We start from the raw sequence: 22926 nt of genomic DNA on the forward strand, positions 1-22926 counted from the left end.
GAGAAGATCCGCGACTATTTATGGAGTTACCTGCCTAGGAGCTTAGCCCTGACGTGGGCTACCCTTGCGTGGGGCTCCAACGAGGATTAGTAAGAAGCTTGCGTGCTTCTTGATACCTCGATATAAATATCATCGTGTCGACGAGAGTTTGTATATCTATAGCATTTAAGCTTCCATATTTATATTCTTACATTTGGTGGTGTGCTTTATCTTCTTAGGTTAGTTATAGGCTAGATGATAGGTCTGAAACCTAGGTTGCAAAAGTTCTTTTGCGGTAGAGATAGCAACAATTAGACAAAACCTTAGTTGCTCATATGGACGCTTGGTTGTAAGCATAGGTTTTTGTTCAAGGAAAAAATAGAAGCCATAGATTAGTGTGAAAAATAGTTATCCTAATTCAACCCCCCCACACACACACACACACACTCTCCCCCCCTTAGGTGTCATCGTTCCTTTCAAGTTTCATCTTGCCAATCAACTTTATCATCTTTTCGATTGTTTTGATTGTTTCTTCATCAACATTAGAGGAGGATGTGGATGCTTAATGATCATCATCTTATTCTTCTTCACTTGAGGCGCTTGAGCTTTCAATTTGGTTCTTGCCTTCATCTTCTTATGCTCTTCGCATGTGAGATCTATGTTTTTGCTTAATGAAGTGGCTTCTTCTAGACCTATCTTTCAGAACATCTTAAATGTCATTACTTTGACAATGACAAGCGGTGGGGTCATTGTTCTCAAGTTCTACATATTATTCAGGATGGTGATGACGATTGCGTACTTAATATATGGTAGCACAAAGATTGTCTTCCTTAGAATGTTTGAATAACCTAGCTTTGTAAGTCCTATAGAATTGAGCTCATTGATAATTATATTCAAATGAGAATACATATCTCTAACAAACTCGTTTTCTTTTGTTTGAAAGGAATCATAATTATTTTTATCTAGGGAATGTTTTTGCTCATGGACATTGCTTGAGCCACCATGGAGCTCATGTAACTAACAAAATTTTATTTTCTTTTGATAAGGTGAATACTTGGTTAAATATATTCATTCTAAAGGATTCAAACAAGCAATTTTAACTCATGCATTTAGATTAATTTCTTTTTCATCACACATGGTTGGTTTCTAGGGCCTTCATCCCATCGTAAGTGGCTCTCCAAACATCTAGACCAATTGTTTCTAGGTAGAAAGCTATTCTAGCACTCCAATATAAGAAGTTAGTGATGTCAAAGTGTGGAGGACTAGAGGTATCCATCTTTCTCTCTCTGAATAGCGTCGGCTCAATGGCTGTTAAGCCAAAATATCCAAATTGAGCAGCTAGCTCTAATATCAACTAAAGGGACAATTATGCCTAAGATGGGGTGAATTAGGGTAATCTATTTTATAAAATAAGGCCTCTAATTTTTCTTAGTTAAAACTTATGCAATAAATAAATTATCTATGAGCTAGTATAGTTTTGACTAAGTGTGTTGTTATCTTAAAAATGGTTATATAACCTAGGTTTTAAACTTATCAACTTGTCTATCAACTAAGCTAGAAAGGTAAACCACATAACTAAGGTACATAATTAAATATATAAGCTAAAAAAGATAAATGTACAAACTCTTATCAACAACTCTAGTATTTTTACTAAGTTATCGAGCAGTGTGCAAGCTTCTTCTACTTCTTGTTGAAGCCTCATGCAAGGATACCCACACGAGGGGCAAGCTCACGGTTGGGTGAATTCGTGGATATCATTGGCCCTTTCTCACATGCAAGTAGTTTACCGAGATAGCCTTTATTAGACCACTCCCCATTGTCTTCACAACTAGGGGTGTAAATGGATCGAATATGCACGGATATGAATTCGAATGTCACAGTTTACCATATTTTAGTCTGTATTCGGATACGAATTCGAATATCTTCGGATACAAATAAAAAAACGGATAGTCGAATCCAAATTCTTATTCGGATATTTACTCAATTCAACTCAAACAACATAACGTAAAATTTAACATATGTATATGTGAACATTTATTTAAGTACAGGTTTATAGATAGTCAATAGATAGGCAGAACAAACTTAAATTAAAATAGATTTCTCGTGATCCTACATATCAAGTCAACAAAACTATATAAATAATATTTTTAAACTATCGAATCATGTAACAAAAGGTAAACAACAACCCATGATATTTAATAAGTGATATTTATACAAATACAAGTAAATTAAAATTGATATAAAATAGTAAATATACAAAAAAAACAAAATTTCTATTCTAAAATGAATGAATGTCCTATATAAATGTGTGTGCCAAAACTTAAATGAAAACATGAAGAAATTTATCTATGTATTGTAAAGTGGAGAGTTATGGTTGAATGTTTATGGAACTTCGTTGAGATGTGTTCACTGTATAGATAAAGTGGAGAGTTATAATTGAATGTTTATGGAACCTATTAAATTTTATTGTTGAATATCACTAGAAATATAAGGTTAATTTATTTATTTATCATATAAATATTTTTAATGTTTTAAATGATATATATCATTTTTCTATTATATTATTAAACTTAAAATCATTTTTAATTAGTAATTAGTGATAAAGTTAAGTTTTAAATGGTTTCATGGAACATATTTTTCACGGATACGGATACTATCAGATGTTTCATGGTTTTTTCGAATACGAATATAGAATCAGATAGAGAAAAGTACTATAAATCGAATTCAGAAACATCCATTTGACATCTATATTAAAATCGAATACGGATATGGATATCCATATTAGCAGTTTTAGCGAATACGAATACGAATAATTCGGATCTCCAGACATCCATTTTCAGCCCTATTCACAACCAATTTTATAATCAAAACACGGTGGTTCTTATTTTCTCTAGTACACGATAACAGCTACACCGTAAAGGTAGTCTTTATAATCTCACAAGGCTACGAGCCTCTCTGATATAACTACAATGGCGCACACAAGCAACTAGGGATAAGATGTATTCTAACCTCAAACACTAGACCTAAACCTAGAGTTAGCGATGGTATAACTAAACTAAACATTTTTAAAGCACCTACACTAATTATCGAGTGATTATTTGAGCACTTGGGTGTCTAAAGTTGCTAAAGATGAGCATCGACTCTTTTGATATGTTCTTCAGCTCCCACATAACTCAAATGATCGGTTGGTGTGGTATATATAGTCATTAAGTCTAAAACTAGTTGTTGGAAGTGACACATGATTTTGGCTCACTAACAAGACATGTTTGATGCACTCAGTAGATATGTATGATGCATTCATATCAGCTAGTCATTGGGTTCTAGACGTTGTTGATAGTTGGAGACTAAACGTCCAATGTTTTATCCAATGTACCACTGGACACGTCTCGTGCCTTATGGGTCTCTCCAGTCATGTTGCAACCCTCTAAGTATCATGTCTAGTGTCGTATATGGTGTCCACTAAATATTTCTAGTTGCAGTTGCTCTTCTTTAATAAAGTGCTCCCATATCTAGTGCATTACCGGACATGTTCACTGCCATTGAGAAGCATGTGTTCTCCTTGTTTCTTCATGTGTCTTTGTCTGGCTTTTTTCATCTTAGGCTTGGATTTTTGCGTATTCTAGCAGGTGTTCAGTATGTCTTCTAATGTCTTGCTTCAGATATTGATCATTTGGATCACCATTTTGTCTTAGTCTAAGTCCACTTAGGTATCATTTAAACTACGTCAAAAAAAATACTAGCAATAATGTTAATCCAAATAGTTATGTTAACAGTCACATACCAAAATCTTACTTTAAATAGACCTTGGTCTATTTTCCTATAGCCACACATAGGGCTGGAAAAAAAGCTCGAGGCTCGCGAGCCGGCTCGGGCTCGATCAGGCTCGGCTCGGCTCGGTGAGGCTCGCGAGCCTAAACGAGCCCGAGCCGAGCCTAATTCTGCGGCTCGCTACACTAACGAGCCGAGCCGAGCCGGCTCGGTGAGGCTCGCGAGCCGGCTCGAGGCTCGGTCCAAACTACTGCTTACTCGAATCTCCGTTGACCAGTGTGTAATTGTGCTGTTTTGGTCACAACTCACAAGGAACTAGAGTGAAGGGACATAATTTTTTATTACATGGAACATATTGTGCTTCAAATTTGAGCTAATGACTATAATTAATGTTGTTGAGTACTTGAGTGTACAGGCTCGCGAGCCGAGCCGAGCCGGCTCGCGAGCCTATACCGAGCCGAGCCGAGCCTCATTACCGAGCTCGCTAAGTGACCGAGCCGAGCCTAGCTCGGCTCGCTATTCCACCGAGCCTCACCGAGCCGAGCCGAGCCTGGCTCGGCTCGGCTCGTTTCCAGCCCTAGCCCACACACAACCACTTCATCCTCGTTTACCATTTTCATTGCCATTATAATCGAAAAAAAGGTATGCTAGGGAAACTATGTAAGAAAATGGCATGAAAATTAGGTTTGCAGAACATTCCAAGTAAAAGTAATTTGTCCACCTAAAATTGGGCAAGCAAAAGTATCAACAAAAGGCGATGTGTATCTCACATCCAAAAGGTCAGTAGCACACACTCGATGCCATTTGCCATGTTTATACCACTTAAATTCGTACGCACTACACACGTAACAAAGTCCATTGACCGGCCAATGGCCCACACGCGAAAATACCGAATTTTGGTGTGGTGAGTATTTTTGCACAGCTTGACTAGCATTTAGAGTCTTGCGTGTGCAGTCGCTAGCATAGCGCATAGATAGGTCAAGGATGCCATTTTAGGAACATTTATGGATTCATTAGCGTATGTTAGCAAACAAGCTAGTGATGTGTCATGTGCATCGTCGCAAGTGGTCCTTTTCTTTATAGCCTATACATGGAACATTCTATCAAAAGATTGGCTCGGCACCTTGAACCGTGGCCCTTTTTGCATGATACACAGGTCACTCAACTCGATCACCTACCTTTGCTTGGCTTGGCTTGGCTTTGCTTTTGCTTTCGACATGAGGCAGCCCGGGAAATCTTACCGAAAATCTAGAGCAGCCGAATCCACCACCGTCGCCATTGATGAATGATGATGATGATGATGATGATTAGCTTGGAATCTACAAGCTTGGGAAGGTACAATGATGCTACAAAGCCCCCAATCATGGCATCCACAACCCAGCGTTTCCCCGGAGGGCCCCCCCTGAGAACGGCGTCGAGCTGGTTTTCAACGACGGTGACCGGACGGACATCGCGCTTTTTGGTAAGATTGGAGGCGATCAGGTGGGGGAGATCCTGCTGTAAGAGTGGCCGCCTCACTTTGTGCCGCTGGAGCTGGAGGGGAGGGAGCACTGCCGGTGCCGGTGCCGGTGCCGGCTCCTTCCACAGTTCTCCTGCGGTGGTGGTATCAGCCACCATTCCACTCGACGGTTTCTTAAGCTGTGTAGATGGTTTTTGCATCGCTCTTTTCAGGTCTGGATCAAAAGGAGAGAACACCAGGAAAAGGAGATCAGATGTGGTGCCAACCATTCTGTTGCGTAATCACGACTGCTCGTACTGTTTAAGGATGAACAAGTTCAGTTGTTTCTAGTATCAACTAATTAGTGGCAAAGGAGCTTTGCTGCAAAGGAAGCGGCTTTTGGGCAGGTGGTTTGGTCCTGGTTCTCAAGAAATGTATGGCTTCCCTCTTGCCAGGTGAGTCAGGATCTCCATCCTTCCCAGATGGAATCGGTCGCCAAATGATTGGCTGATTGAATGGATGATCATTGTTCAGCAAAGCCGAAAGGAACGAGCGCAAGCACGATCCCAGCAGCTTGGGCATCATATAAAGCAGTTTTTCATCTTTAGAAACGCCATCATGAGCCAATGATTAGAGCTGAACCTGATAGCGCGCAGGAGAAGGTACGTTGATATTATTCCAAAGGACATGTGCTTCTCTTTATTTCTTGTATACAGGTGTATATATATATGTACAATCATAAGGTCCTTAACTTTACAAGGTCATGCAATAAACAGTTGATACGCTACTATCATAAGCCTGATGTATCGTCAGGCAGGCAGGGATGCTCCCATCACATGCTGGTATACATTCTCTCCTAAAAAGACGCCGTCACTGGTAGTACTTGCATTCTAATTAGAACTGCATAATAAAGTCTGCGGCAGGTACTCATTACAAGGTGGTGACGGATTTCTCTTAAGATGATGCCCCTTCTGATTTGCTGTTCCTGTTAACAGATTAAGAAATCAGGTTAGAGATTTGTGGAGATGCGTACAAGGAGTATGGCCATTTTCTGCTTCTTCATAATCTATGTGCCTGAAGCTAAAACGATTTGTAGCTGCAAACATAGAGCAACTTTAGCTGTAAGCACGCTATGATTGAAACATTGGGATGATATCTGAGAATGGAAGGAACACTCTAGCTAAGAAGTCTAAAGTAGGAAAGGTTTTTGAGCACCCAATTACCCAAAATACATTACTGTTAGCTATCTTGACAGAACTCATGATACAATTTGCTAGTAAGCATGTTATATTGTAAAATTGTGGGATGGAATAAAAAAACAAACGCAGACCTCTGGGTAATCAAAAGGTTCTAGTCTTCTAGAAAGCATCAAACAAATTCTCCTAGCCAAGTTGGAGACGCTCCCAACCACTGCTGCAGCAGGCTTCTAAAACAGCTACCGTAGCCTACAAGCAACGGATTCGGTACCACATAGCAATGTTCTTTCGTCCTTAGGTTCTATGTACTTGCCCATCACTGAAAGGAAGGAATGGCATTAAGGAGCAACTGAAACTGAATGATGAACCAAAGGGTGCCACCTACTTTCTTGTAGTAATGCTAATATTGGCGTTGCAGGTCAAGATGAAATATGAAAACTTCAAGGTGTAAGAAGACAACAAGATAAATCAAATCATAAGAGTTTACAGTTAGCCATGTTTCAAGAATACATGTTCATAATGTACAATATATGAAGTGCAATTACTAGTTATTTAAATGAGAAATGTTGCATAAGCTATTTCAATCACAACTCATTTTTTTACTAGATAAACCACATTGATCGTGCAAATGATAATGGCTTTATTTTTCTCCCATCCATATACAAGTATCCGGTATTCCCAGCTATGCCTAAGCAATTCAATAGCCGCTTCTGAGAGAATAGGACTGCAGATATTCACAATACAAGGTGTAAAAAAAACTTGTGTTGTCGTAAGGAACATAGTTATAGCTCCAGTCAAAAAAAAATGGAGTAGCTCCAAAGTGCCAATATATCGAATTGTATGCACTGAAGTTTGAAATGTCTAGACTTTTCTATGGATTGCAACAAACAGTTTTACTTTAGCACCAATAGTAGGCATGACAAGAAATTTAGGAATTTGAGATGGGCATCCAGAGGTGAACAAGGACACAAAAATGCAGGTAATTATGCCTTCAGGTCCTTTAGCCGTTGTACCAAACTGTAAATGAAGCTGAATCAAGTTTGAAATGCTGAAATAGACAGCTCAAGCAACTTTCCCCACTCCAATTTAACTACAATTGCAACCACGCCCACATGAAGAGCTGCAGAATCGCCATATGCCCAACTAGATCAGATAGTGGGTGGCCATGCGGGGTATGCTGATACAATCCTAAGCTACAACCTAACTGCAACAAACTGCTTCAGCAATGCCAGGAGTCCAGGACTGAACAGCACTGAAGCAGTCAATCTGGATCGAATTGAACAAGTGCTGGACAGTCAGTTTCCACATGAATCAGCACTGAAACATCCGGATGAGCAAAAGGAGAAGAAGGCTTGTGTGGTCGTGCGGAGGTAAAGCTTTGACCTTTGTGCGGCTTCGGCCTGGTTCTGGTAGAACTTGGCGAAGCGGCCGCGGTTGGCTGGCTTGGGTTTAGAGGGCTTTTTCGGGCGCAGGCCGGCGATCTCCTGCACCAGCGGCACGTGCACCAGCACCGTCCTCCACGCCACGTACCAGCCTGGGGCGACGAAGCGGATCAGGGAAGGGAACCCACGCAACTATTCAACTGAGGAGATAAGGGGAGGGGAGTCATACTGAGGAGGATGAGGGTGAAGACGAAGGCGATGGCAAGGACAGGGCGGATGAGGAAAACGACGGCGACTTCCGACGCAGCCGCCAGGCCGCCGCTCGCCATAGCGCCGGCGGCAGCTCAGTTCCGGCCTCGCAAGGAAGGGATCCGCTGGCGAGGTTATTGAGCCTATGGCATGCGAGGCCCGCGGAAGCAAGCAAAAAGCCTGCCTGCAGTAATGCAGTTGTAGCGCCGTTGACTTTGCTGGCAATGCAGGCAACCGGATTCGGGAGGAGGAAACAGAGTGTCATATACTCATATCGCAAGGCAATAACATTTGCGTAAAATCATGTCGCAAGACAATGATATTTGCGTAAAGTCACCCGTTGTCCATTGACAAGAGGCTACTGGTATATATGTGTCCTTTGTGTAAAATCACAGAAATTTGTCCTTTGAGTCAGTCACCAGGAGCTCAGGACATTCAGAACACAACTTTGCTCAAACGTTCATCAGAAGAAGCCGGCCTGGCAGCACGGGATGGTATAGCTGGGTGCAAAGGTTACAGAGAACTATTGACCCAATACTTTCAACTGAATCCCTCATCGCTGTTTAAATAACAACACAACACGGTTACATGTGCCCCCGCTTCCATCCTGATGTTTTTGTGGAAGATGCACGGGCAGGCTAACGAAGAAACAACACAATGCCCACATATGAAAATAGAACTCATAATGTAATGAGTCAGGCATTCCTATATGTTACAAGCTGACAGCAAATATGTTAGTGTGATCAGGAGCAACCTAATGCCTGTTCAGCAGAAAAGATCATTCGTCATGGTCATATTACATCATCTTACATTCTTACTGAACGAGAATAACACAGAAGAATGGCAAACCCACTATCGCTGGTATCCATGCTCCCTCAACATGGTTCCGGTTGCACCCTGCGCTTCCTTTTGGTAGGCTTTGTGGTACCATTGTCACTGGTAACTTGAGCCACAACAACTTTTTGAGTTGGTAGCTGGCCAATGAAGAGAACGTTTTGTGCCCAACCAGCATAGCTTCCAAATCTAGTAACAAAAGCATCGGCAACAACAACGCTAAGTTTTGGGGTCAAGCTCTTGCCAGCTAGCTCTGGTAATAGATACTGTGTAGCAACCTGCATTAGAATCCATATAGAGTTTAACACTCACATGAAATAGTCTTTGGATCATATTAATGGGGTGTTTGGTTTCTAGGGACTAATTTTTAGTCCCTCCATTTTAGTCTCTAAATTGCCAAAAACGGAAACTAAAACTCTATTTTAATTTCCATATTTGTCAATTTACAGACTAAAATGAAATAAAATATAAGGGCTAAAAATTAGTCTCTAGAAACCAAACACCCACTAAGTATAGACAGCAGACCTTCTACAGGTTGCATCCACAAGTTTGATTGAAAAATAATAAGAATTCAAAAAAAACACCCCAACATGAGTGGTACAGTCATTATGAATGCAGCAGGAATATGTATCTACACATGGTGATTGTTTTACTAGCGTTTCAAATAATATTTTTCCAAAAAAAAACAAACATAGTTTTGTTTTTTTAAGAGGGAACAAACCTAGCAATGAAGGCAGACCCAGTGCCGAATGCGCCCACATAAGTGGTGTCTAGGAAAAGAATAAACCAAGGCAAGCCTTCCCCTGCAAATGCGGAGAGACTGCTTCGAACTCGTGACCTGGTAGCTCATTGAGATAGCTCTCACTACTACACTAGGTCTACCCTTCTAAAACCTAGTAATGAAGAGCAAGGTTTTTATGGTCAAATCAAATGGTTGAGTCATAACTTGAATCAGGTGCCATGTGCAGTCTACATACAGCGAAAGGAAGTGCAACACACGTTAGCCTGTACAAATGGTCGATAATTCATCTATGCAAAGCCTTACTGTGGTCTAACAGAGAATGATGGTGATGGACATAACTCAAACAAGCTCTACCTCACTAAAAATATCAATGAACTAACAATGGTATGTCCAAATGAAACAACAGAAGTAGAAGCAATTGTTACAACATTAATACAAAAGTGAGATATAGCAATATAGCATACCTTCCAAACATGTGTGTCGACAGGAATAGCATGATTTTGATCAAGGGAGAACAGAGCAATGCAGGCAGCGACCTTTGGACCAACACCTGGGAGAGTGCAAAGAGCTTCAATCACATCTGAAAGTTCCTTCTCACGCAGTGAGGCAAGCCATTTTTGACCTCCACTAGGTTTGGCCTGCAATTCTTTAGCAGTGCCAACAATGTACTTTGCCCTGCTCGTTTGTCATAAAAAAACCACACAGAATTGCTCAATTCAGTATACTATGAAGCTCTCTAGCAATACTGTCTACACAACAGATACTCATGAGCAGTTAATGATTTATTGATCTGTGCTGTTACAATCCATAGAACAAGACTTTCTGGCGAATAAATTGGTTCCCAAAGGACAAAATGCCAGTATGCTGCAAACACAAAGTTGGGTTTTATACTTCTTTACGTTCATAGTAAAAACGTCATCAGCATTATCATAGCCCAAATGCCCGTTGCCTGATTAGATCAACGACTAGCCCAATATACACATTAGTTTTATTTCTCAACCAAAGCTTCAGTTAAAATGGTAGAAACAACAGCTTAGGGGGGGTGTTTAAATGCACTAGATCTAATAGTTAGTTGGCTAAAAAATTGCTAGTAGAATTAGCTAGCTAACTATTAGCTAATTTGCTAAAAGTAGCTAATAGTTGAACTATCATCTCCAAGGGACTCTCTATTTTTTACTCTATACTTACCTCTTCATAAAGATTATATTTTATATATAGCGTCTCACTTCAGCAGACTCTCCATTTCCCATTCTCCAAATTCAAACCGTTACATTCTACACACACTGATGTGTGGGTCCTACACAACATCCCACACTTGGCAAGTCAGTTTGGCTGGCCGGAGTGGCTAGCCAAGTTAATTTAGAGATCTGGATGACTAGTCCGTTGAAGAGTTATTTTGCTGTTGAATAGCCAAAATTTGGCTTGACAAGCTATTTAGCTAGTCTCTCGGAGATGGTCTAGCTAGACTGTTTGGATGTCTTCAAATAATTTTAATAGCTAACTAGTATTATCTCTAGTTCATTCCCTTAATAACCTAGGACGACCTGCCAATGCTATGCTGCAAATGAAATAGCAGCTACCAGAACATGATAACAGCAATAGAATGAAAATCTTTGGACTCCAGCCTACGATCTAGGAATTCGATCATGAAGTAAAAGTGGCAAAGTCAAATTTGACGAGCTGTGCTGAATGATACGTGCAGAACTGATGCTTGTCGGTGTACTTATTCCAAATGGAACGCAAAGTAGGAAGGCACCAAGAGCTGACCTGTACCCAAACCCGGCCTCACGAAGTTCCTGCTCCGACACGCGCGCGAGCCGCTCGATCGTGGGGAACCGGTGGAACACGAAGCCACCAACCTCGCCGAGCCGCTCCCCGTAGCCTGCCAGCGTCCACACCATCTTCTCGATCCGGGCAATGTTGTTGTTGGAGGAGCATAGAAACTGGAAGACGCACTCGACGGGGTCCTGCCTAAGCACCCGCGCGCCGCCGCCCCCGAGCCGCGCGGAGACATCAGCGAAGCGCTCATCTGCGGCGGCGAACTGCCGCCAGAGGTCGGCGAGCGAGACGGCCGCGTTGAGATAGTCGAGGAGCGCGGCGCGGGCGGCGGGCAACGAGGAGGCGGGGCAACCGCCGTCGTTGTGGAGGAGGAATGCGAGGCGGCCATCGTCGGAGTCGGGCAGGTGGGAGAGGGAGACGAGGTGGGACCCCACGGCACCGGTGAAGCGGAGCGGGGAGAGGGAGGTGCGGCGCCAAAGGAAGGTCTGGCCGGTGGGGAGGGTGAGCGGGAGGGAAAGGTCGGCCGTGGAGAGCGGGAGCGGATGCCACTCTTCCTGCGCCTCAACGGCCCCGGCAGCGAGGGGGAGGCGGCGACGGGCGGAGGGAGTGGGATCGTGGTGATCGGGGGGTTCGGTTTTGGGTACCTCTACAGACGGGGTAGGTGGCGGGGTAGAGGAGAGTTGTGGAGAAGACGGCTTGAGCGGCGTCGCTTTGACAACGCGACGGCGGCGAGGAGGCATGGCGGCGGCGGCGGCGGCGGCGGCGAGGGGAGGAGACCGTGGAAGAAGCGGGAGGCGCATCGTACTTTACGCAAACTAGCCTAGAAGGCGGAAAAAGACTGACAACAGATAACCTAGCTAAACCAATTTCATCCGGCCTGGCCAGCAAGAGTTTTTTTAACTCAGGTACTCCCGTAAGTGGACTTCTTAAAATTATTACTCCAAAGTGTGCAATTAGATTATAGTATTATAATACATATTCGTTTATAAATTTATTATCGTCGTTGCTTTAAACCCGTCTACAGCTCACTAACGGCGGCTGTTACTGGCATTTCTCCCCTCAACCCTTCATCCCATTCTTGGAAACGGATTTCAGACAGCCGACGAGACTGTTCTTCCACGCCGCCGATGAGACTCGTCTTCCACACTGGTTCGCGCTCTCGACTGCTCTTGGTTCGTGCTCGACGCAAATGGAGGCGCCACCAGGTCTTGCTTCACGCTCCTTGGAAATGGAGGCGCCTCCGGCCGGCGCCGATGTAGTCCAAGCTCCCCCTTTTCTCGTTACTCCTCAGGACCATGGTAGTTTGGTAAGAGATTTCTATTGTTTTTGCTATATTTCTGCGTCGGCGCAATGAGTACTAGTGGCACTAGCGGTCGGAGTCGGTACTATCATGCGAACTGTGCAGGGCCGGCCCTGAGCCTATGCAAGGGAGGCGACGGCCGGGGGCCCAAAATTATTAGGGGCCCAATATTTAGTATCTATAACACTATATAACACACAAGTTTACACTTCACAAAACCTATTCAACCAAATAACCCACACACCTATAATATTTACGAAATCCATCAAACAAATTGCACTCATATTTAACATAACATCAAAATTAACGGTTCATATCATTGAATAACATCATCTATTTTGCTCACTCAAATCTAACGAACAATATTATTTGATCATCCTTTAGCCCTCCCCTCCTCGCGTTCCCACCGCCATCAATCCCTCCCCTCGCGCCACCACCGTCATCGTCCACCCCTCTCCTTCTATTCACAGGAATGTAGCGTTAGCACGGGTTATATGCTAGTAGTAAAATAGTATAGGTAGCCAACAGGGCGGGAGGGCAGGGCACACGGATGCACGATGCACACAGACAACGTGGCACGCGTTGCCCACTGCCTAGTCGTCACGCTCACGTCCCAGAGCGTCTATGAGACCACACCCTCCACGTGATCGTTGTTCGCCATCTCGCCGATCCAACCCTCCAGGATTCCAGACACGCATGGTCGAGCAATCAGAATTTAAGTTATTCGGCGATCGTCGTTCTTATTTTTCAACATACGAAGTGCTAATTTGTACCGATGTATATTAGCTAGCTTCTTAGATTTAAAAAACTAATGTCAATACACATCACCATTTATTTACGAAGTATTAATATGCTCCACTGTATAATATAGAATATTTTTAAAGTCTACAGGGCCCACCACGATCAGTTCGCACGGGGGCCCTCAAAATCATAGGACCGGGGCTGGAACTGTGTTTGTCAAAGGTGTTTCGATGGCTTTAGATGAAGTAAGTCAAAAGTGTTCCTTGCTGCTTCCGAAGTTTAGAGATCACAGCAGCGAGGTACAATCGTAGATTTGCACTATACTATTGTTCAAGTGGCTCTGGATATGAGCTATTCGTTGTCAAATACAATTGTTCAAGTGACACATTTTAAATATTAGATGTGGTTTTCAGAAGTGTTTTCTTGCATTATTACTGTGAGATAGGATATTTTAGGTGGAATTGGTGATGGTTGATGAACTAGTAGCCAAATCCTATATAAATATCTTAAATTGATCAGTGCCAAATGATGAGTTTAGGTCTATGTATTTTTAGCTAGAAATGAGTTTAATGTGTGGGAGTTCAGCATCTGTTATGCAATACATTTAGAAAGATAGTGCATTTTAGCAAAAAAAAAATGTGGACAATACATTTGTCAGAGGAACTCATTATTTTGAGCAATTCCAGGCTTTTGGTATTCTTGTTTACATTTTGGTGTTAGATACTGAAATTTATTGTAGCTCTGGATGGTATACTCCTTTCCTTGATGCGCTAGCACCAGGGGAATATCAACTATTGGATTTTAGACACTATTAGAAAGCACATAGTACATGACTTTGGAATTGTTCAGTCAATATTGTCACATGAATTTGGATGGGTGAACTGAATGCATGTTTCTGTCACTATTTCAGTGACTATTTGAGTTTACAGAACTATACTATTTGAGTTTACATAACTATACTTTACAGAATCTATGACAAAACGCAGGCAAAAGACATTGTTAGGAGTAGGGGCACAGACACCGTGGGCGCCTCGCTTGACACGAGCAACATTGTTTATGGCACTAGCAGAATACGTCCGCGCCATCGATCATCCAACACATATGATCCGATATGTTTTAGCATTAGGAACATTATAGATTTGGTTTGGCAATACTGATGTGTGAAAGAATCTCACTCTTCTATTTTTATTGTAGGCACATAGATTAAATAGAGTTTGGAATGGTCTTTTAGACGCCATTAGACACATGAAAATCCAGTGTTGCTTGGTGTTGGGAAGAACCATTATCATTTTTGGGAAACCATTGTTTTTGTTGTGTTTTTCCTCGGCTTCTATTTCCTGTTATGATATTTGTTAGATAAATAAGTATGAAAAAATGAAGACAATAGCATCACAGTACAAATGAACATAGTATCTTTTCTTTGTTTCATTGAGGGGACACTTGTAGCTGCTCTTTCTATGCCCTAACTCTACACAGTTTGGGCACTTGAATTTTCCTCGAATAATTTTCTTTGTTTTCACATTGTCAGTTGTAGCCTTCTTCTTACCACTATCACCCTCGAGACAACTCTTGATCCTATTCTTCCTTTGACGTCCGACAGCTCTTTTACCAAGGGGTGCACCAACCTCTTTTGCAATGTCCACCTTAGGCCAAAACATCTTGTTCTCAAGTGGCTCCACCAATCTGGAGTACGCTTTCCTAAACATCTCAACAGAGTTGTTGGGGGTCTGCTTCATCGCCGAAGGTCCCATAAGAAGAAACACCTTCGAAAGATTGACATAAAGCCGAAGCTATCAATCAAAAGGCTTTGAAGTATATTTCCAAATGCACCGACTTAAAGATGAAATAACCAACCGGCCCATGACAACTTGTGTTATGATTGTAAACCTTTGTAAGGGGTATGAATGTAATTTCTCACAAGCTGTGTCTTGTGCCTATAAATAGATGAACAGTACCCCCGTACTGTTCACGCTATCCTGTAATCGCTCGCGCGCAACACTTGGTTTTTTGCCTTTTGTCAAGCCGAAGGTATAAATGTAATTAAATATCGTATGTAAATATTCAAGTTTATATAATGATAACATATGAATGATATTGTGTGTTTGTTTGTGTTATCTTTCATGTTTCATCTTTCATTATCTTATAACCGTGATGATGAAGGTACGTCCTTCATGACCTTCGTCCAAAGATCGTTATATCCTAAGGAAAATAATGCTTCGAATGACGAAGGACTTTAACATTTAATACTTTGTGTTGCCTTGTTCTTGATTCATAGCATTTGAGAACAAGTCCCCGACATTGGCGCCCACCTCCGGTGAACTCACTTCCACTTTTGAGCTGATGGCTTCGTCCAACACCCAAGCTGAAGCTGCTTCGGCTACGAAGCTGGTGCTCCCAATAACAGGCGGATCATGCTCAGAACCAGCCAACAAGAAGCAGAAGGAGGCTCAGAGGAGGGTGCAGCATGTTGGGGTGCAGGGACCCTTCATCAAGTCAAAATGGTCCCACATCCCAATCACCTTCTCCCAGGAGGACCTTCAGCTCAAGGATTATCCTCATAATGATGCTATGGTCATATCTTGTGTCATCAAGGCATTTCTAGTCCACAATGTTTTGGTTGATACAGGCAGTGCAGCTGACATCATATTTGCTAAGGCCTTCAGACAGATGCAAGAGCCAGATGATAAGATCCATGATGTTACAGACCCTCTTTGTGGCTTCGGGGGAAGGCAGATTACAGCGCTCGGCAAAATCACAATGTCAGTGACCTTCGGCTTCGTCCACAATATAAGGACTGAACAAGTTGTGTTTGACATCGTTGATATGGAATACCCCTACAATGCAATCATTGGTCATGGAACACTCAATGCTTTCGAAGCAATACTTCATCCAGTATATCTATGCATGAAGATACCTTCGGAACAAGGATCCATTGTTGTTCATGGTAGTCAGGAAGCTGCTAGAAAAGCTGAAGGAAACTGGACAGATTCAAAAGCAATCCACAACATAGATGGAAATGAAGCTTGTGAACAGTACAAGTATAGAAGAGAGAAGGTTGCCTCGGCTGATCAGCCGAAGCCTATGCTTCTATGTGAAGACATAGCAGAGCAGAAGGTACTGCTGGGATCTCAGTTATCTGAAGAGCAGGAGAAAACCTTGATAAGGTTTTTATTCAACAACAAAGATGTGTTTGCTTGGTCAGCCAATTATCTCTATGGTGTCAATAGGGATGTCATTGAACATTCACTCAATGTCGATCCATCCTTCAGGCCCAGAAAGCAAAGGCTTCAGAAAATGTCTGATGATAAAGCTGAAGGTGCTCGGAATGAAGTAAAAAGACTTCTCAGTGCTGGTGTCATCAGAGAAGTAAAATATCCAGAGTGGCTAGCCAACACTGTTATGGTGAAGAAGGCAAATGGTAAATGGAGAATGTGCATCAATTTTACAGATCTTAACAAGGCTTGTCCAAAGGATGAGTTCTCATTGCCAAGAATAGATTCTCTAGTAGATGCAGCAGCTTCATCAGAGCTTATGAGTTTACTAGATTGTTACTCAGGCTACCACCAAATCTGGATGAAGAAGGAAGATGAGCCGAAGACCAGCTTCATAACCCCTAGTGGTACATATTGCTATCTTCGGATGCCTGAGGGGCTCAAGAATGCTGGAGGAAGCTTCAGCAGAATGACAGCCAAGGTCCTTCATTCTCAGATAGGCAGAAATGTGCTAACATATGTTGATGACATCATAGTAAAAAGCACGAAGCAAGAAAATCATATCATTGATCTGCAAGAAACATTTGCTAATTTCAGGCAAGCTGGCCTGAAATTAAATCCTGAAAAATGTGTCTTTGGAGTAAAGAAGGGTAAGTTCCTTGGTTGCCTAGTTTCAACAAAGGGGATCGAAGCTAACCCAAGAAAGATCGAAGCCATACTTCTAATGGAACCGCCAAGTACGAAGAAGGGGGCCCAACGGTTGGCAGGAAGATTGGCTTCATTGAATAGATTTATATCTAGATCAGCAGAAAGAAACTTGCCATTCTTTGAAATACTAAAGTCAGCCAAAGTCTTTAAGTGGGGCCCAGCTCAACAGAAAGCCTTCGAATAGCTGAAGCAATACCTGATTGATCTAACAACATTAACTCCACCTGCGTCAGGGGCTCCGTTACTATTATATGTGGCAGCTTCGCACTCTGCAGTGAGTGCGGCGCTTGTGCAGGAGAAATTGGAAGGACAAATCAAAAATAAAGCCCCAGTATACTTTGTCTCCGAAGTTCTAAGCTTATCAAAGAAAAATTATACAGAATTGGAGAAGGTGTTGTACGCTGTCTTAATGGCCTCCAGGAAGCTTCGACATTATTTTCAAGCATTTCATATAATTGTTCCTTCATCACAGCCTTTGAAGGATATCATGAGGAACAGAGAAGCTACTGGAAGGATTGGAAAGTGGGCTGTGGAACTCAATGAATTCAGCATTGATTATGTGCATAGATCCTCGATTCAGTCCCAGGCGCTAGCAGACTTCATCGCTGACTGGACGCCAGGGGCTTAGGAAGAAGAAGCAAATAAAGATGCCGAAGCTTGGATAGTATTCTGCGACGGTTCCTAGGGAACCTTCGGGGCAGGTGCAGCTGCTGTCTTGGTTGCACCTTCCAAAGTCAGAACATGCTATGCAATAAGGCTTGATTTTAGCTACACAAATAATATTGCTGAATACGAAGCTTTGCTTTTGGGGCTTCGGAAGTTAAAGGCAATGGGGATAAGAAGGGCAGTCCTTAAAACTGATTCCCAAGTTATTTCTGGTCTTGTTGACAAGAGTTGTAGAGCAAGAGATCCGAAGCTTGAGAAATACCTGGATACAGTTCGAAGGCTTGAAGCTTCTTTCGAAGGGTTTTCTATCAAGAATATTCCACGAGGAGAAAATGAGCACGCTGATCTACTAGCCAAGTCAGCGGCACAGGGGCTGCCTTTACCTTCGGAAGTATTCTTTGAGACAATAAGAGCACCTTCGGTGGAACTTCTTGAAAGAGCAGTGCTCAATTTATCTCCTGTTCATAGTGAAGATTGGAGAACCGAGATTATATCTTTTCTCCAAGGCAATTGCCTTTTAGATGACGAAGCTTATAATAAGAGAATAGAGGCAAGAGCTCGACCATATGTAATAATAGAAGGGGAGTTATACAAACATGGAGTCTGCTCTCCGCTGCTCAAGTGTTTATCCAGAGCTGAAGGTAGAGAATTGATGAAGGAAATACATGCAGGATTGTGTGGATCTCACATTGGATCTAGACCTTTGCTGGGGAAAGTCTTTAGACAAGGATTCTATTGGCCGAAGGCAGCTTCGAATGCAGCGGATCTGGTTCAAAAATGTGAAAATTGTCAAAAATGCGCAAGAGACCAGAAACAACCTTCGTCGTTAACCCAACTGATACAACCAACTTGGCCATTGCAAAGATGGGGCCTGGATCTGTTAGGTCCACTTCCACCAGCACAAGGCAATTTAAAATATGTTGTGGTGGCTGTAGAATATTTTTCCAAGTGGATTGAAGTGAAGCCTTTAGCCACAATAACTTCGGTCACAGTCCAGAAATTCTTTTGGCAAAACATTGTTTGTCGCTTCGGCGTACCAAAGGCTATAACTGTGGACAATGGAACACAGTTTGATACCAAAACCTTCAAGGAATTCTGTGATCAAATCGGCACGAAGATCCATTTTGCGTCAGTCAGACATCCAGAATCAAATGGACTTGTTGAAAGAGCAAATGGTATTATAATGACAGGAATAATGAAGTTAATTTTTAACCAGCCCAGAGGAAAGTGGCCGGAAGAGTTGATTAAAGTGGTGTGGAGCCACAACACGACTGTATCAAGATCAATAGGTTTTACGCCATTCAAGCTATTATTTGGTGACGAAGCCATAACCCCAGAAGAAGCTAAAACGGGGTCAATAAGAACAACAGCTTCGACTGAAGACGAAGTTGATTATCATGTAGCAAAACACACTATAGAAGGGGTCAGACTTCAGGCTATGGAAAATATTAATAAATATCAAGCTGAAACAATAAAATGGCGCGACAGAAAAATCCGGCTGAAAAATATCAAGCTAGGGCATCTGGTGCTTCGGAGAGTGGCTAATACGGACATAGTAGGCAAACTACAGTTGAAATGGGAGGGACCTTTTCTGGTCGTATCTTTGTCAAGGCCCGGTTCTTACAGACTAAAAGATATGGATGACAATGATATTCCTAGGTCTTGGAATGCGGATGAGCTTCGGCGGTATTATGTATAGATTCATGTAATCTATTTCTATTTTTCTATGGCACTCTTTTCCTTTCCGAAGGGGGGAAAGGTTTTTAATGGGGCCATAGTTTGTAATCTTTTCCTTTCTCATTCAGCTCCACGAGAGCAAAATCCCCCAAACATGTAAATGTAAAATCTGAGCATGCACCATCGAGTGCAGAGAAAAAGAAAAAACAGGGAAAAGCTCAAAAGTCGTCCCTAAGGGGATGCAGAGCATGACGAAGCTACAAAAAGTCATTCCTAAGGGAGCACAGCGTAAGTTTTCTACTCAAAAGTCGTTCCTTAGGGAATGCAGAGCTAAATACCGCCGAAATAAAAGGCGAATCGCGAAAAGTCAACGCGAATACCGCCGAAATAGAAGGCGAAAAAGTTCAAAAGAAGTTCCTTAGGGAATGCAGAACTTACACCGAAAAATAAACGATGCAGCCAAAAAATAAACGGCAAAGAGATTTCAGTCATTCCTTAGGGAATGAAGGTTGTGGATGAAGCTTCGGATGTGTGTGTTTGGGCATTCATTTGCACGATACATTACATCATACATTGCATACATAAACATTCATTTAGACATACATAGGATCATCATCATCATATCATACAGATACAGACAGTTGCTTCGGCTCTAAGAATGCAGCTTCAAAAGCAGAGTCATGCTTCATTGTGTACGAAAAGAAGGGAAGGTGTTTTTCGCCTTCGGCTCAAAAAGTACAAAGTTTCGTTCACATCGAAGCATTTCACACAATGATGAAAAGGTAAAAATATATTACAAAGGTATGGACAAAATTTACAGAGTAGAATCTAATTCTTAAATTACAATATTCTTTATAAAGGTTAATACAAGAGTTCTTAGAGTTTTTTCCACAGCTAGCTATTCAAGTTTCATCACCATCTATTGAGCTTTGGATCGTCTGCTAAGCTTCGGCTTTGTGCTCTTCAGCTTCGTCATCCTGTACATATTAAAGTGCTATAAGGAAAATTCAAGTTTAAAAGAAAAGGTAAGCACAAGGTGTAGGAAACGGGTGACGCCTAAGAGGGGGGGGGTGAATTAGGACTTCTAAAACTTTTACTAAACTAGGCCACAATTAAATCCCTAGAGCAAAACCTATGCAAATAATCAAACTAGAATGTGCAAGCTAGGTTTTGTCTAAGTGTTGCTATCTCTACCGCAAAGACTAAGTTTCAATCTACACTAAATAAGTATGACAATAAGATTGAAACTTAAATGCTTAATATAAATGCGGAATGTAAAGAGCTAAGTAGAGAAGCAAACTCTCGTGGAAGACGCCGGTATTTTTACCGAGGTATCCGGAACCACGCAAGGTCCCGACTAATCCTCGTTGGTGCCCCTACGCAAAGGGAAGCCCATGCGAGGGCCAAGCACCACGGTCGAGTAACTCCGTAGAGAGCCGCGGGCCTTCTCCACGCGCCAGTGGTGCTCCGCTTCCGGCTCCTCTCGGATGCTCCCCGCCGTCTCCACTATCGAGCTTCCGGCCGAAACGCCGCGGGCCTCGTTCCCTCCGGTACACGGTGGCGGCCGTGACACAAACGGGGTTGTCACGGTCTCGCAAGACTCTCGCCCCACTCGGTACAATTACAATGGCCCATGCAAGAGCCGAGGGGTTGTGTGGTTTGTCTAAACTCACTCAACAAACTAGGATTCACCTAGAGCAAGCGCTAATGCGGTCTAACTAACCTAAGCACTTCACAAAGCACCTACGCTAATCACCGAGTGATTCTATTAAGCACTTGGGTGTTTGAGCACTTGGAAATGTCTACAATATGCCTTGGTATGTTGCTTGGGCTCCCACACTTGAGAATGGCCGGTTGGGGTGGTATTTATAGCCTCCACACCCCCAACTAGCCGTTGGACAGAAAGCAGCAGCTTTCTGTCGTCGGGTGCACCGGACAGTCCGGTGCACCACCGGACACTGAACAGTAGATGTCCGGTGCACGCCACGTCAGCCGACCGTTGGCGCCTGTAGCAGTCGACCGTTGGATCCGACCGTTGCCTTTCTGCCCGTTGGCACACCGGACAGTCCGGTGCACACCGGACAGTCCGGTGCTACAGCCAGAGAGCGCCTGTCTGCGGCCTCTCTGCGCAGACTGTCCGGTGCCTCACCGGACAGTCCGGTGCACACCGGACACCAGTGTCCGGTGCACCACCAGGCGCTGGCTGACAGCCCTTTTCTAGGATTTCTTCGCTGATTTCTTCGGGCTTCTTTGTTCTTGAGTATTGGACTCCTGTGCATCTTTTTATGTCTTCTTTTGAGGTGTTGCATCCTCATTGCCTTGGTCCAATTCTCTTCACATCCTGTGAACTATAAACACAAACACTAGGAAACTTATTAGTTCACGGATTGTGTTTGTTCATCAAACACCAAAACTCAATTAGCCAAATGGCCCGGGGTCCATTTTCCTTACAATCTCCCCCTTTTTGGTGATTGATGACAACACAACCAAAGCAAGCAAATAATACAAGTATTTGAATTTAAAATATGCAATCTACTTGCTAGGATGCATGATTTTCCCCACAATGTGACATTATGGACTTAAGCCTCCCCCTAACTCCATAATTCACTTACTTCCTATTTTTGGACCAAATAACCAAAACCACTTAAAAAGCCTTTTGTAGATATAAAATTTTAAATTGGTGGTGTTTGGTGTTTGATATAGTTTTCATTGCTTTGGTCCCTAAACTTCTCCCCCTTTGGCATCAACCACCGAAAAAGGAAGACATTAAAAGCATGTAGGAAGTAAATAAAAGCTTGCCCTCAACAAATGATATCACAAGAAGGATATTAAATTAAGCCATGAAAGATACCACTTGTAGACCATGAAAGATACCATGTGTAGGAATTTCTCAAAAGATTACTCCCCCTAAATGAGTACTCTCCTTTGGAAAGAGTTTTTCTCCCCCTTTAGAGATGAAGAAATACTCCCCCTGACAGAGATCCTCTACTTAGGAAAAAGCATGTGAAAATTAGAGGTGCAAGACATGATTTGAAAAGACTAACTTCCCTTATGCATAGGTAACAGAATATGAGTTAATTACTTATGCATTTTTTAGCAACATGGAAGCATATGATATGAAATATAGTCTAATCAAATATTGGAGAAGACATGTAAATGATACTGAATGTAGTCTCAAAAGATACCAATTGAAGGTCAATGGTGAGCTTGAGAGACATGAGAGTTCTTGGAGATTTTGCAGTGGAAGATTGTTGT

At 42.5% G+C, this 22926-nt stretch overlaps 2 protein-coding genes and 1 long non-coding RNA gene across 3 annotated transcripts; 1 reads left to right on the plus strand and 2 right to left on the minus strand.

Annotated features, from left to right (window-relative positions):
• Positions 1 to 4844: 4844 nt before the first annotated feature.
• On the plus strand, positions 4845 to 5971 carry LOC103627280 (uncharacterized). The gene is made up of 3 exons (XR_553527.3): positions 4845 to 5209; positions 5419 to 5640; positions 5720 to 5971. It is a non-coding gene; the product is annotated as an uncharacterized lncRNA (long non-coding RNA).
• LOC100277858 (uncharacterized) lies at positions 5848 to 8254 on the minus strand. The gene is made up of 3 exons (NM_001151317.2): positions 7993 to 8254; positions 7765 to 7915; positions 5848 to 6170 (listed from the first exon to the last, which is right to left on the minus strand). The coding sequence occupies exons 1-3, from the start codon at positions 8090 to 8092 to the stop codon at positions 6140 to 6142; spliced, it is 282 nt and encodes a 93-aa protein (NP_001144789.1). The 5' UTR covers positions 8093 to 8254; the 3' UTR covers positions 5848 to 6139.
• Positions 8255 to 8540: 286 nt separating this feature from the next.
• Positions 8541 to 12173, minus strand: LOC100273912 (N-glycosylase/DNA lyase OGG1). Its single transcript, NM_001148304.1, has 3 exons — positions 11356 to 12173; positions 10053 to 10263; positions 8541 to 9124 (listed from the first exon to the last, which is right to left on the minus strand). The coding sequence occupies exons 1-3, from the start codon at positions 12165 to 12167 to the stop codon at positions 8888 to 8890; spliced, it is 1260 nt and encodes a 419-aa protein (NP_001141776.1). The 5' UTR covers positions 12168 to 12173; the 3' UTR covers positions 8541 to 8887.
• Positions 12174 to 22926: the final 10753 nt, after the last annotated feature.

Source organism: Zea mays, chromosome 5 (assembly GCF_902167145.1).
Source record: "Zea mays cultivar B73 chromosome 5, Zm-B73-REFERENCE-NAM-5.0, whole genome shotgun sequence".
Classification (NCBI taxonomy): domain Eukaryota; kingdom Viridiplantae; phylum Streptophyta; class Magnoliopsida; order Poales; family Poaceae; genus Zea; species Zea mays.